Source organism: Magnolia sinica, chromosome 10 (genome assembly GCF_029962835.1).
Source record: "Magnolia sinica isolate HGM2019 chromosome 10, MsV1, whole genome shotgun sequence".
Lineage (NCBI taxonomy): Eukaryota > Viridiplantae > Streptophyta > Magnoliopsida > Magnoliales > Magnoliaceae > Magnolia > Magnolia sinica.
The window spans coordinates 56685802-56701465 of record NC_080582.1 but is presented as its reverse complement, the minus strand read 5'-3'; the positions used below and the strand labels follow the sequence as shown (position 1 = coordinate 56701465).

Here is a 15664-nt window from a genome sequence, read left to right as displayed (position 1 = left end):
ATAATGAATTTATTGGAGAAATCATGACTTGCAAGTGGAAATATGCTGATCTCAAAGGTGAGAAAATTTGTTCTCTCTCCACATGTTAGCCTGGATTCTAATAGGAATCCATGTCTATGCATTGACATGGATCGAGGGAAAAACAATTAAAAATAAAATTAAAGAAAAAATTTAACCATGAATTTGGGAGATCCTAATTTCTCCAATTTTTACCTCCTACAATGGTAATGAAAGTTAGGTAAATGGTAATGCAAGTATTATGGCCCCACTAGTGGGGACAATGATGATGACTTTGAGCCACCTTGTAACTCCATGAGGGTTTGAGGTGAAAGTATATATTTAGTTCCCTTTTGTTTGTGGTTGTATGTTTTTGTTTTATTATTTGTATTGTATGATATTTTAAAAATATGAACTCATTTTTGGATATAAATGCACTGCTTTCATCAGAAGATGCAGGGTTTAGGCCCCTATACAATGAAAACCTAATAGGCCCTTATACAATAGAAACCAATTATGTATAATCGCTTTGTAATGTTTTGAGTTCTAAGAAGGTGATTATGTGTCTTCTAACATCTTCTGGAGTTCTAATAGAAAATTCCACCTATTTTCCTAGTGTTTCCCTTGAACAGCGATACAGCTAAAAGCCAAATGAACCCTGAACTTTTTGAGGGAGTGCCATGAGACCAAACGAAAGAGGGGAAGTTGGTCCTAACAAGATTGGAAGGGCTGCTAAAGAGCTTGAACAGTGATTGAACATAGAACTTGCCAGAGCAGTTCAGGGACCAGGTGGGCAAATTAACGACTCCTAGAGAAGGACGGACTCCCCCACAAAAGCTCCAAAAGCCTAAGAAATCCTTCCAACTCCAATAAGGATCTCCTGCAATTAAAGATTTATTTTTGTGTTTCCTATGATTGGAAATCTTCTCTAGAAGTTTTACTCTTCTAAAACCTAGAGGCTAGGGAACCCTTCAAATTGAGCTTTGCTCCTACTACAAGGATGTTTAGACTTGCTAAAATTTTAAAGCAGACACTTCCCTGCTCCCAAACCTGACTCTGTTGTAGCTTCGCTTCATGCTTCATTTAACTATAGGCGAGAGTCCTATAGTTTCTTTCGGGATGAGATTCCACAAGAACCAGTCCTTTCTCTTTCTTTGCTTCTATACTGTTTGTGTGTGGATTGGATGAAAACCAGAGAACTCAAAGGTGGATCTAGAATCTGTCCATGCAATTAAATCAGGAAAAAACTAAAAGAGTTTGTTCCCACTGCTATTCTTGGATGAAAAAGTTAGAACTATTTTTTGCTTTGTAGCACCATCAGCATGTCACACCAATGAACGTTTTAGAATGTGCAAATCATAAATGCAGACAAGGTAAGCAATTGAATACCAATGGAGAGGGGTTCTTCCATCATTATCAGGCACATCTGGATCAGCATTCCATCTTGTGACAACATGATAAAGAAAAGCTGTCTGACCATACTGTGCTGCAACATGAGTCGTCTGCAATCAGGTGAAATTTGATCAAAATACAAAGAAGAAACTCAAGCACAGATGTGTTACTAGGTGAACAATCCTTTATTCAAAGAGAACATTAATATGGATATTGAAATAAGCAGAAAAATACTGCAGCAAGGAAATCAAAAGATACATTCTACCACCATCAACAATCAAAATTAGCACTGACGAGAATATTAACATGAATATTGAAATAAGCAGAAAAACATTGCAGCAAGGAAATCAAAAGATACATTCTACCACAATCAACAATCAAAATTAGCACTGAACTCTATTTCAAGCAAACAGCTCCAATAGAGTAAATCCTGTGTTCAGGACAATTCATATATACATGGCTTCTTCTAAAGCAGGGAACAAATCATATCTCAAAAACATTCAACATCAGCATGCATATGCAACAAACTTCAGCCACATCCATCCATTTAGACAGCTAAGCACAAAATCTTCCCATTGATACTTCTTGAAATGACTCTTTTTAGCCTGAAGAAGTAGAAAGATAGAAAGAAGGAAAGAAGAAAAGAAAAAAAAAAGAAGAAGAAGAAGAAGAAGAAGAAGAAGAAGAAGAAGATAAAAGTAAATATTGTACCTCTGAGTCTTAAATGAAAAACAACTTTAGTTTTGACAAAATTACTCTTTAAAAGGTAAAGGAAACCCACTTATTAAAAAGAGAAGCAAAAAAAATAATTAGTCTCGCAAATAAAAATTATTAGGTCCCTGCCTACCAACCAGCCTCTTAACAAACATTTAAAACTTTTCTTTTTTGTAATATAGCTTTAAATCTTTGTTAGATTTTTATTTTCTTCCTTTACATGTTAAAAAATTAATAAAAACAACCACAACAACAACTTTATGTGTTTTTCTCTGTCTCAGAAAATAGAAGAAAATGTCATAACGGTATGCAATAAACATAACGGTAACGGCAAGAGCTATTAAGTGACATGAGGTCATAATGGCTCGAACCGTAAGGGGCCTTTTTCCATTTTATGACCATTCATAGTAGCCTAGTGCCCCTTTGAAGGGCTTTTTCCATTTTTCCTTCTCATTTTTGACTTTTTTGCTTGCATATCCAATCTTGTGTGACCCAAGGGGGCTGTGCGCATATGGACTGCACAATCACATATGCACACAGCCCCGAAGTGTATTTTTTTAAGAAAAAATTAAAAGAAAAAAAAAAGGAAAAAATTTATGTAAAAATAGTACAATGGTAGGGAATTACTTTTTATAGTTTTATTACCAATTTTATTTATATATATATATATATATATATATATATATATATATATATATATATATATATGTATATTTATTTATTACACTGATTAGACTATTATACTATAACAAGTGAACTAACAAGTAGTCGAACTAAAGAAATGTGATAAAATAATAATAAAAAAATAAAAAAAAAAAATCAACCAAAATAAACAACAAAAAATTTCTCGATGTGATTTTGAATAGAGATCATTTAAACTAGAAATTTTATTGATGTGATTTTGATGGAGATTATGCCATTGCATACCTATGGCATACGCAATCACATATTTTTTTATGGGACCACATAATGCCCAACGGTCATAAAACCATTGTCAAAATGTCATGTGATCACATATGACAACACTGCTTGAGACTATTTTTAACCCTTTCTCAACTAGATTTGTGTAGTTCTTGAATTCCACCACATATGGCCAAATTATCTAAATCTACTTTCCCTCATTTTATTACCAATTGGTGCTACTTTTAAGTTCCCTTGAATGCTTTCAATTCTAAATCACGCATGTGGAAGTTTTGTGCTCTCATTGCCCGCCACAAGCCCAGATAAGGTGAGTTATGTCAGGTTGGCAGCTGCTAATAAAACTTCACCACAACCAGTGTTCGAAATATCAATATCACGTTACGTATCACATCCTTGGGATACAGACAATGTTGTCAAATCACATATGCGATCGTGTGCGATTGCATATGCCTGTGCTCATATGCAATCACACAATCGCATATGTGGTCGCATATTTTTTTTATTTTTTTATTTTTTCTAAAAAAATTATAATAATAATTATTTTAAAAAAATTTTAAATTTCAAATTTAAAAAATAAAAAATAAAAAATAAAACAGAAAAATAGGGGGAAAATAAGAAAAAAAAATGAATAAATTCTTGTAGTAAAAGAGAGGGGGGAGAGAGAGAGAGAGAGAGAGAGAGAGAGATTTACACACAATTACAAATTTATAGAAACACAAATTCTTCACTTTTGACTTGAGTCTTGAATCTTGAGAGAATGTTGTAGACTTGTATTGTACTCTTGTAAGTTGTAACTAACTTGTAATAACTTGTAACTTATAAGTAATTTGTAACTTGTAACTAGTGTTGTAAGTAACAAACTTTAAAAAAGAAAAAAAAATAAAAATGTTAGAACTTAGAAGAAACTCAAACTATAACAAACTAACTTGCAACTTGTAAGTTGAGTCTCTTAAGTCTTGAATGTAAAGAAACTTTGAGAAAGAGAGATAGAAAGAGAGAGTGGTGGGTGTGTGAATATGATTATGATATTTAGAACTTGGAAGAAACTAGAAAGAGAGTTCAATTTCGATGTAATCTTGAATCTTGTTTGCTTTACTTTCTTGATTCTTGAATCCTTGTCCCTTGATTGAAACTTCAAACTTGAAAGAAATATGAATGGAGCTTGGGCCTTGGAATTATATAAGAAAGAGTGTAAGAGTAGAAAATAGAGATAGAGAGAGAGTTTGAACTTTGAGTGCTTGTATGAGTGCTTTGAATGCCCATTTATAGACTAAAAATACATATTTTAAAATTTTTTTAAAATAAAAAAATCCCAGTAGTTAGAAAACGGTCAGATTTCTGACTGTTGGTGAATCGCATACATTGCATATTCTCGCATATGTGGCATATGCGATCGCACATGTACGGAAATCGCATATGCCACTGTCGCATATGCAATTTCCAGCTGAATGTGCAATGGACCCTGGTGATTTCCTTATGATTGGAAATGTACTTGATATGTGGTTTGGATATGAGCACTGGCACTACTTGCATCGCATTAGCATTAGCTGGGTAAGCCCCTTCATGCATTGCCTTAGTATGGCGTCCAGTACTCGTTGCATCGTATTTATGATAAGCCTTGGTAAGGCTAGTGATATTCTCATTGAGCAAGTTTCTTTCCTTGTACATCCTCCTATTCTTCTGTGCACCTTTGTCACACACTTTCACCACCCATTAAGCTTCTATAAGCTTATGCACGATTGATGTGTGCAGGAGACTCTAGGCAGGCATCGTAGCAGTAGAGCGTGGAGTAGAGTTGAGTTGAGTTGAGGACTCCAGTGTTGCTGACCTTTCTCTATTTTCCCATTATCTTATGTATGTCCTTTCGGACCTGATATAAGCTTATAAAAGTTCAAATCCTTAGTGGATTTTATGATGTGTGCCCCTTCTTCTTCTCATATGTACTTGCTATAATCAAGGGTATGCTCGCATTGGAAATGATTATATTGTTATAGAAATCCTCCTTGTAGGATCCCAGGATTGGAACCTACCTCAGAAGCCGAGAATGGAGTTCTACGGAGGCTGTTGTGGCCAAAACCGGCCATCGGGTTCCTTGTGAGTCCGGTTACCGAGACCGGGGTCCATTACACTACTGAATGACTGCCGCTCTACAGACCCCGCACAGTCAAACGAGCGTAAGAGACCTCACTACCCGCCTGTGGACAGCCAATCACCAACAAGGCCTGAAGGTAGCAGACCCATTTACGAGCTGGTCAGACTCAGCCTAGCAACGCCTCCTACCACCAGGCAGGTAAGGCCACACCCCTATCCAACCAACTACACGACAGTAGGAGTCGCGGCCTAACGGTATAAGGCCCTCGTACACTCATAGTTGCCACTCGGTCACGGCGTTGGAGCAGATCCTTGGTACCATGGAAGTTTTGGGAATTTCACCCATGGGCATCCTATGCACCCAGTATGCTCAAGTAATATTTCCGGTGTCCACTCATACGGCCATCCACAAATATCCCAATGGAGGCGAGGCCCTGATGAAGCAAGGGCGGTATCATCATGAAATGCTATGCCAATGCATGAGTCACACACACAGATCATGCACTATCTGTAGGCACACAATGTGCATAAGGGGAGAAACTCTATCCCTCAATGACCACCACACAATACAATCAATTCATACAGATGATGCATATGGGTCACAAGAATGTAAGTGTGCTTCCTGTGGAAAATGGAATCCTTCGTCCTAAGGAGGGTCAAGGTCTAAGCACATAAACAGGTGTCCTAGGGAGAAGAAAAATCCTCTAGTGGGGGCCCAGTACTTTGGGATGACCCACAAGCTAAGAGAGAGAGTCATGATCTTAAAAATGAACGATCCTAGCCAGGCCCAAGGTGGACCTTCAACCACCTATAAGGGCCTCTATGGGCCTACCTTAGGGCCATCAAGGAGGACATCCAACCTTAACTGGGTCCCAAAAGGTAGCCCACTACGCATAATGTAAGGTCTAAGGCCTAAGCAATGTATGGTCTAATGGGCCATACACCTAGCCCAATCTCATAGACCATATAGTGGGCCCTCAAGCAAGGTTTGGGCCCAACTATAAGAGTCATAGACCCATATGTTGTGGTGGGCTTTATGGGCAGCCCGGTAGTTCATTTACATGGGCAATTCTCACATTTAACACAAGTGAGTTGGGCCTCACTTTTTAGCCCAAGTATAGGGTCAATTTTAATGGGCGGCCAAGGGCCCAACTTCTTGCATATTCTTGCCCCTAAGCCCATCACAATAGATGGGAGAGTATAGGCCCAAGATCAATGGGCCTATCCAAAAGGACTTAGTCCACAAGGCCTAATTACCAACACAAAAGGGCGGCCATGCATATATATAATGTCACATAATGGACCTTCAGGAAATAGCCCAAAAACAAAAGCCATTCAATTCATGCTTTATGGTGGACTTAAAGGGCAGCCCATAAACCCAAAATAATACACGTGGGCAAGGCCTTGCCATGTCAGCCCAAAGACTTAGCAAGACCCTCAACAATATGCATCAATGTGGGCCTTACAAGTCAGCTCATAATTAAGTACCTCATGAGGGCATCAAGGCCCCTAATACATGATCAACTTATAGACAGCCCATTGGGCTCACAATTCAATAAGGTCAGCCCTTGCACAATGTTGGGCTCAAGGAAGAGGTTTACTGTCCATTGGGCCTATAAAACTACTTTAAAATCTAGTTAAGGTTAGCGTACAATATCACCACAAAGGTGGGCCTTAAGAGGCACTAATTAAGCCCAAAAATGTTTAAGGAAAGAAGGCAAAGAGTGTGTGCAACACTCCCTTAAATCTGGTGGGCCACAACAACTCCAAAATAGTCAACCATGCAGCAAATTTGGGCACCTTGCTGGAATTCCAGCCCACCCATTTCCTGGGCCTACTGGAGTCCAGAAATTTATTTAATCTAGATGGGTTACTAACCCATGATGACCCACACATATCACAGCGGGCCCCACCAGATAAAAAGGGGGGATATACAACACTTACTTCAAGTGGGCCATGCCATTGGAATGCAGGCCCAGCAACCCAAGGTAGGGGCGTCCCATGGTGGTTAGTCCTACGGGCCTGGGTATTTGGCCCAAAACTGATCCAAATTGCAGGCCACACCACGGTCGGTACAGGGGCCCGATGGCCCTGAAAATTTGCAGGGTGGTCCTTCCATGGGTGGACCACACCTCCACAAAATTTCGCGATTTTTGGATAATTAAAAGTATTTTAATTAATTTATAAAAATCAGTCTGTCCAGAAAATCGAACTGACCTAGACGTCCCAACATGGTGGGCCAGTCCAGCCCTTGCCACGGTGTGCACAGGGGTCCATTCCTAACATTTGGTAGGTGGGTCCTACCATGGGTGGGCCACCTCCCTGTAAATTTTCATAATTTTTGGACACTCAAAAGTATTTTAATAAATTTCGAAATTACAATCTATCCAGGGTGGAATGTTGCTGGAAATGTAACTGTCCTGAATTTGGGCCATCCAAATGGGTGGGTTCTGGGCCTCCAAAATTCCTGAAATTTGGACTCGAGGTCCCTCATCAGGCCTACAACAAAGTGGGACCCAGAAAAATGGTCTACCTTCTAAGAAAATATTTTTAAAATTTTATTTTTTTGGGACTGTGCTGCTGGACTGCTCAGCAAAAATTTCTAGCAGTCCACTATGTTGGCCCACCCCTTTGAATGCCCAAATGGGATCCATAGGCCCTAAAATTTTGCAGGTAGGTCCTACCATGGATGGGACACCTCTCTGCAAAATTTTAGAATTTTTAAGGTAGTATAAGTATTTTGTTTAATTCATACAAATTATGGACAACAATAAATATCCAGAAAATATTGTTGTCCCATGTTTGGCACCATATGGGGTGGGCCTATACTTGCCCAAATTATTGGAGAATTGGTGGGTTTGATGGTCCCACATATGGATAGCAAGTGGGGTCCACTGGAGTGGCCCACTTACTCCCAAATCAAGATGGAAAATGAGCATTTCTAACATGCAATGTTGCTAGTCCAGAAATTTCTGGACAGTCGGCCTACTTTGGCCCATCCCATAGGCCTCAAACATGGGGGAAATGATGTGGGCCCCAATCCTCATCAAAGTGGGGTCCACATTCTAGAAAACCCCCAAAGAAATTTGGGAGAAATAGACATACAAACAGTCCCAAACAATTACTCAAAATCATACTATAGATGGGCGTGAAATTAGGACAGCAACCTATGCTATCCATATTTCGGTCCATAGAAATTGTCCAAAGGGTTTTGTATCCTAATCCATCAAGTGTGGTCCACCTAAATAGGTCATCAAGATTTCAGATCCATCAGCACACCAAAAACTCTAAGAAAACCCATGTTTGGAGACCACCCAACCCATGCATGTCATGGTGGGCCTGGACGTCCCATTTTCTGATGGAACTGAGATGTTGCAGACTACATCAGTGGGCCACAAATTTCCAGCAACAAAATGAAGAGAAAGAGAGAAAGATCACGGCCATGGTGGAAGGTTCCGGCACTATAAACCTTCCACCTTCAATCCACGCCATCCACTATATTGGTGGCTTACATGCACGCCATTTACAATTAAAAAGAGGTGCTGAGGTCATGCATGCAAAGGTCTAAATGACCTATAAAAGGTTAGATCTAAGAAAAATGCCTCATGGTGGGTCTATGGAGAATGGCCCACCATGGAAGAAGATATGCATGCTCTTAGGCCCATGGCCTTGAATCTAGGAGTCATGTAGGACCTCCACCATGGATTGGTGGGTCCTACATACTTTCGTTCATGTAGAAAAAGAAAAACAAGAAGAAGAAAGGGAGGAGAGTCTTCATGGAGCACCCACCTCCAATGGACAAGCTCCAACACCAAGTGCTAGCTTTTATGCTTCAAGGGAGATGTTTTAATGGTGTAGATGGGGGTTTGAGGGTAGGATTAAGGGGAAGATAGGAGAAAGAGTTGTTGGAAATGAGGGACGGTGGGGACGTCTCCACCATGGAAGGAGAGAAATGAGAGAATGAGAAAGAGAGAGAAGGGAGAGAGAGGGGTATAGCAAAGTAATCATTTGTTTTCTTGGCTAGAGAAGAGGGTTGTAATCATAGCACATGGGGGGAAGAACCCAAGGCTAATGATGGGGTTTAGGGAAGAGAAATTGCATGGGGAAGAAAAAAGATCTCATGATGACTTCTAGAAGAGAGAAAAAAAGAGTCATGATGAGTTTAGAGAAGGGAGTCCATCATTACTAGACTAGGCTAGGTAATCATGGTAGCTTGCATGGGAGATATTGCACTAGGGTGGGGTCCACATGGGGAAACGTGCAAGCCGGGTAGGTCCCACCAAAATGCAATCAACGGTCTAAATAATGTGCGGCCTATAACTTTTGATGGACGCGTCGGATTTATGCATGAGACGCGGCGTTGGAACCACAGCGACGAGGCGATCGCACTGCATAGGTCCTGGGTCAATCCGAGTCGGGTCTACGTGACCGAACTCAAGGATGACCGCAAACGCTATCCGAGGGTCGCGGGTCGCTGGAATTTGACCGGTAGGACCGCGAGACCAACATAGAAGGAATGCATACTCACACACACACACACACACACACACATACACACATGTGAACCGGGTCAGGTCTCACAGTGTGTGCATATCCAAATGTGTGATCGCACATGACAACATTGCATATAGATCCATATCGGACCTATGATCACATGGGATATATTGTTTACATGGGCTAATTTATTGCACTTTTTGGGAAACATGGGGAAACATTGGGAAATTGGTTGAATTTTTCAATGAAACTTCAAGGATTGTTAAAAAAGACATTAATACACACTTTTAAATCATAACATCGCAAAAAAGAAGTGCACATAATAGGTTTTCTTTGTATAGGGCCCTAAGCTATGCGTTGTCTGACTGAACTAATGCAACCATATTCAAATTGAATGCATAACATTTAGAGTGTATGTGATGATCATTTCATCAAAGTTCAAACAATCCTAAATACTTCGAAATTAGTCTCAATTGACAGTTGGTTGAAGGGAAATTTCAAAAAAAAAAAACAAAAAACAAAAAAAAAAAATCAACAATTTTTATTAAATTATTAATTAAAAATTATTTTTGTTTTTTGAAAATTAACAAGGACGTAACAAATCAGTAGATCAACCATCATACATGCTTGATTTCATATTTAGAGTGCAATATTGCAAGAGAAATTGGGAAAATTTTGATTTTTCCCAATTTCTCCCAAATTGGACCACCTACACTCAAATTTCGAAATTAGAGTCTATGTGATGATTATTTCATCAAATACTCCTAAATACTTTGAAATTAGTCTCAATTGATAGCTGGTTGAAGGAAATTTTCGAAACAAAAAAACATGGAGAACATGAAGAACCAGTGGATATAGATCAACGCTCCAAATTTATGATTTTTCATGCAAAACATGAAGAACCAATGGATTTATAACCATTTAACACTGAATTAACATGATTTCAATAAAAATAAAATAAAATTTAAAGGGATCGGAAATGAAAATGCTCACTAGATCGAACATGTGGGATATATCGGCACTAAATGTACATTTCATATCGCATGGGTGGGATACAAGATATATCGTGGGATATATCGGCCGATATCATCAATATTTAAAACATTGACCACAACTTCTCGAGAATCCTGACAATCTAATATTTTATTCATCTTTTATTTATAACATCTTTTTTTTTTCAATTAAACAAAATATACAGCCAAATCCAAGTATTTTGAGGCTTGGCAAACCTGGCAAGTGTAGTAAAATGAGATTCTAGCTTCAATTTGAAAAAAAAAGAAGGAGAAGCTGGTAGAATCAAACATTACCTTCAATTTTGAAAATAGGATGTTCAAAAAGGAATATTTGCCTAAAGGCTGCCCCTCTTGGGTGCCTTAGGGAGCTGTGGGATGACCAAGAAGATAGGCAGAAAAATAGATAGTGTGAGACCCGACCGGGTTCACATGTGTGCATGTGTGTGTGTGAGTATGCATTCCTTCCATGTTGGTCCCGCAGTCCTACCGGTCAAATTCCAGCGACTCGCGACCCTCAGATAACGTTTGCAGTCATCCTTGAGTTCGGTCACGACCCGACTCGGATTGACCCAGGACCTATGCCATTGCAATCGCCTCGTTGCCGTGATTCCAACGTCGCGTCTCATGCATAAATCCGACGTGTCCATCAAAAGTTGTAGGCCGCGCATTATTTAGACCGTTGATTGCATTTTGGTGGGACCCACCTGGCTTGCACGTTTCCCCATGTGGACCCCACCCTAATGCACCTATCTCCCATGCAAGTTACCATGATTACCTAGCCTAGTCTAGTAATGATGGACTCCCTTCTCTAAACTCATCATGACTCTTTTTTTCTCTTTTCTAGAAGTCATCATGAGATCTTTTTTTCTTCCCCATGCAATTTCTCTTCCCTAAACCCCATCATTAGCCTTGGGTTCTTCCCCCCATGTGTTATGATTACAACCCTCTTTCCTAGCCAAGAAAACAAATGATTGCTTTGCTATACCCCTCTCCCTTCTCTCTCTTTCTCATTCTCTCATTTCTCTCCTTCCATGGTGGAGACGTCCCCACCTTCCCTCATTTCCAGCAACTCTTTCTCCTATCTTCCCCTCAATCCTACCCTCAAACCCCCATCTACACCATTTAAACATCTCCCTTGAAGTATAGAAGCTAGCACTTGGTGTTGGAGCTTGTCCATTGGAGGTGGGTGCTCCATGAAGACTCTCCTCCCTTTCTTCTTCTTGTTTTTCTTTTTCTACATGAACGAAAGCATGTAAGACCCACCAATCCATGGTGGAGGTCCTACATGACTCCTAAATTCAAGGCCATGGGCTTAGAGCATGCATATCTTCTTCCATGGTAGGCCATTCTCCATGGACCCACCATGAGGCATTTTTCTTAGATCTAACCTTTCATAGGTCATTTAGACCTTTGCATGCATGACCTCAGCACCTCTTTTTAATTGTAAATGGCATGCATGTAAGCCACCAATATAGTGGATGGTGTGGATTGAAGGTGGAAGGTTTATAGTGCCGGAACCTTCCACCATGGCCGTGATCTTTCTCCCTTTCTCTTCATTTTGTTGCTGGAAATTTGTGGCCCACTGATGTGGTCTGTAACATCTCAGTTCCATCAGAAAATGGGACGTCCAGGCCCACCATGACATGCATGGGTTGGGTGGTCTCCAAACATGGATTTTCTTAGAGTTTTTGGTGTGCTGATGGATCTGAAATCTTGATGACCCATTTAGGTGGACCACACTTGATGGATTAGGATACAAAACCCTTTGGATAATTTTTATAGACCGAAATATGGACAACATATGTTGCCGTCCAGATTTCACGCCATCTATAGTATGATTTTGAGTAATTGTTTGGGACTGTTTGTATATCTATTTCTCCCAAATTTCTTTGGGGGTTTTCTAGAGTGTGGACCCCACTTTGATGAGGATTGGGGCCCACATCATTTCCCCCATGTTTGAGGCCTATGGGATGGGCCAAAGTAGGCCGACTATCCAGAAATTTCTGGATAGTCCAGCAACATTGCATGTTAGAAATGCTCATTTTCCATCTTGATTTGGGAGTAAGTGGACCACTCCAGTGGAACCCACTTGCTGTCCATATGTGGGACCATCAAACCCACCAATTCTCCAGTAATTTGGGCAAATATAGGCCCACCCCATATGGTGCCAAACATGGGACAGCCGTATTTTCTGCACCAGTAGATTTTCTGGATATTCATTGTTGTCCATAATTTGTATGAATTAAATAAAATACTTATACTACCTCAAAAATTCTAAAATTTTGCAGAGAGCTGTCCCATCCATGGTAGGACCTACCTGCAAAATTTTAGAGCCTATGGATCCCATTTGGGCATCTAAAGGGGTGGGCCAACATAGTGGACTGCCAAAAATTTCTGTTGAGCAGTCCAGCAGCACAGTCCCAAAAAAATAAAATTTTAAAAATATTTTCTTAAAAGGTGGACCATCTTTCTGTGTCTCACTTTGTTGTAGGCTTGATGAGGGACCTTGGGTCCAAATTTCAGGAATTTTGGAGGCCCAGAACCCACCCATTTGGATGGCCCAAATTCAGGACAGTTACATTTCCAGCAACATTCCACCCTGGACAGATTGTAATTTCGAAATTTATTAAAATACTTTTGAGTGTCCAAAAATTATGAAAATTTACAGGGAGGTGGCCCACCCATGGTAGGACCCACCTACCAAATTTTAGGGCCAATGGACCCCTGTGCACACCGTGGCAAGGGCCGGACTGGCCCACCACGTTGGGACGTCCAGGTCAGTCCGATTTTCTGGACAGACTGATTTCTATAAATTAATTAAAATACTTTTAGTTATCCAAAAATCACGAAATTTTGTGGAGGTGTGGTCCACCCATGGAAGGACCACCCTGCAAATTTTCAGGGCCATCGGGCCCCTGTACCGACCGTAGTGTGGCCTGCAATTTGGATCAATTTTGGGCCAAATACCCAGGCCCGTAGGACTAACCACCATGGGACGCCCCAACCTTGGGTTGCTGAGCCTACATTCCAACGGCATGGCCCACTTGAAGTAAGTGTTGTATATCCCCATTTTTATCTGGTGGGGCCCGTTGTGATGTGTGGGTCATCATGGGTTAGTAACCCATCTAGATTAAATAAATTTCTGGACTCCAGCAGGCCCAGGAAATGGGTGGGCTGGAATTCCAACAAGGGGCCCAAATTTGTTGCATGGTTGACTGTTTTGGAGTTGTTGTGGCCAACCAGATTTAAGGGAGTGTTGCACACACTCTTTGCCTTCTTTCCTTTAACATTTTTAGGCTTAATTAGTGCCTCTTAAGGCCCACCTTTGTGGTGATATTGTAGGCTAACCTTAACCAGATTTTTAAGTAGTTTTATAGGCCCAATGGACTATAAACCTCTTCCTTGAGCCCAACATTGTGCAAGGTCTGACCTTATTGAATTGTGGGCCCAATGGGCTGTCTATAAGCTGATCATGTATTATGGGCCTTGATGCCCTCATGAAGTACTTAATTATGGGCTGACTTGTAAGGCCCACATTGATGCATATTGTGGAAGGTCTTGCTAAGTCTTTGGGCTGATACGGCAAGGCCCTGCCCACGTGTATTTTTTTGGGTTTATGGGCTGCCCTCTAAGTCCACCATAAAGCATGAATTGAATGGCTTTTGTTTTTGGGCTATTTCCTCAAGGCCCATTATGTGACATTATATATATGCATGGCCGCCCTTTTGTATTGGTAATTAGGCCTTGTGGACTAAGTCCTTTTGGATAGGCCCATTGATCTTAGGCCTATACTCTCCCATCTATTGTGATGGGTTTAGGAGCAAGAATATGCAAGAAGTTGGGCCCTTGGCCACCCATTAAAATTGACCCTATACTTGGACTAAAAAGTGAGGCCCAACTCACTTGTGTTAAATGTGAGAATTGCCCATGTAAATGAACTACTGGGCTGCCCATGAAGCCCACCACAACATATGGGTCTATGACCCTTATGGTTGGGACCAAACCTCGCTTGAGGGCCCACTATATGGTCTATGAGATTGGGCTTGGTGTATGGCCCATTAGACCATACATTGCTTAGGCCTTAGACCTTACATTATGCGTAGTGGGCTTCCTTTTGGGACCTAATTAAGGTTGGATGTCCTCCTTGGTGGCCCTAAGATAGGCCCATAGAGGCCCTTATAGGTGGTTGAAGATCCACCTTGGGCCTGGCTAGGACCGTTCCTTTTTAAGATCATGACTCTCTCTCTTAGCATGTGGGTTATCCCAAAGTACTAGGCCCCCACTAGAGGATTTTTCTTCTCCCTAGGACACCTGTTTATATATTTAGACCTTGACCCTCCTTAGGACGGAGGATTTCATTTTCCACGGGAAGCACACTTACTTTCTTGTGACTCATATACATCATCTGTATGAATTGATTACATTGTGTGGTGGTCATTGAGGGATGGATTTTCTCCCCTTATGCACATTGTGTGCCTGCAGCTAGTGTATGATCTATGTGTGTGACTCATGCATTGGCATAGCATTTCATGATAATACCACCCTTGCTTCATCAGAGCCTCACCTCCACAGGGATATTCGTAGATGGCCGTATAAGTGGACACCGGAAATATTACTTGAGCATACCGGGTGCATAGGATGCCCATGGGTGAAATTTTCAAAACTTTCATGGTACCAAGGATCTGCTTCAACGCCGTGACCGAGTGGAAACTATGAGCGCAGGAGGGCCTTATACCGTTAGGCCGCGACTCCCACTATCGTGTAGTCGGTTGGATAGGGGTATGACCTTACCTGCCTGGTGTGAGGAGGCGTTGTTAGGCTGAGTCTGACCAGCTCGTAAATGGATCCGCTACCTTCAGGCCTTGTTGGTGATTGGCTGTCCACATGCAGGTAGTGAGGTCTCTTACGCTCGTTTGACTGTGCGGGGTCTATAGAGTGACAGTCATTCAGCAATATAATGGACCCCCATGATTTCCTTATAATTGGAAATGTACTTGATATGTGGTTTGGATATGAGCACTGGCATTACTTGCATCGCATTA

At 41.0% G+C, this 15664-nt stretch overlaps 1 protein-coding gene across 1 annotated transcript in view; it reads right to left on the bottom strand.

Annotated features, from left to right (window-relative positions):
- Positions 1 to 15664, bottom strand: part of LOC131258406 (protein S-acyltransferase 24-like) — a 40816-nt gene that overhangs the window by 13467 nt on the left and 11685 nt on the right. The window contains exon 3 of the mRNA XM_058259718.1: positions 1387 to 1499. Within this exon, the coding sequence (XP_058115701.1) occupies positions 1387 to 1499 (113 nt within the window). The remainder of the gene's footprint in view (positions 1 to 1386; positions 1500 to 15664) is intronic.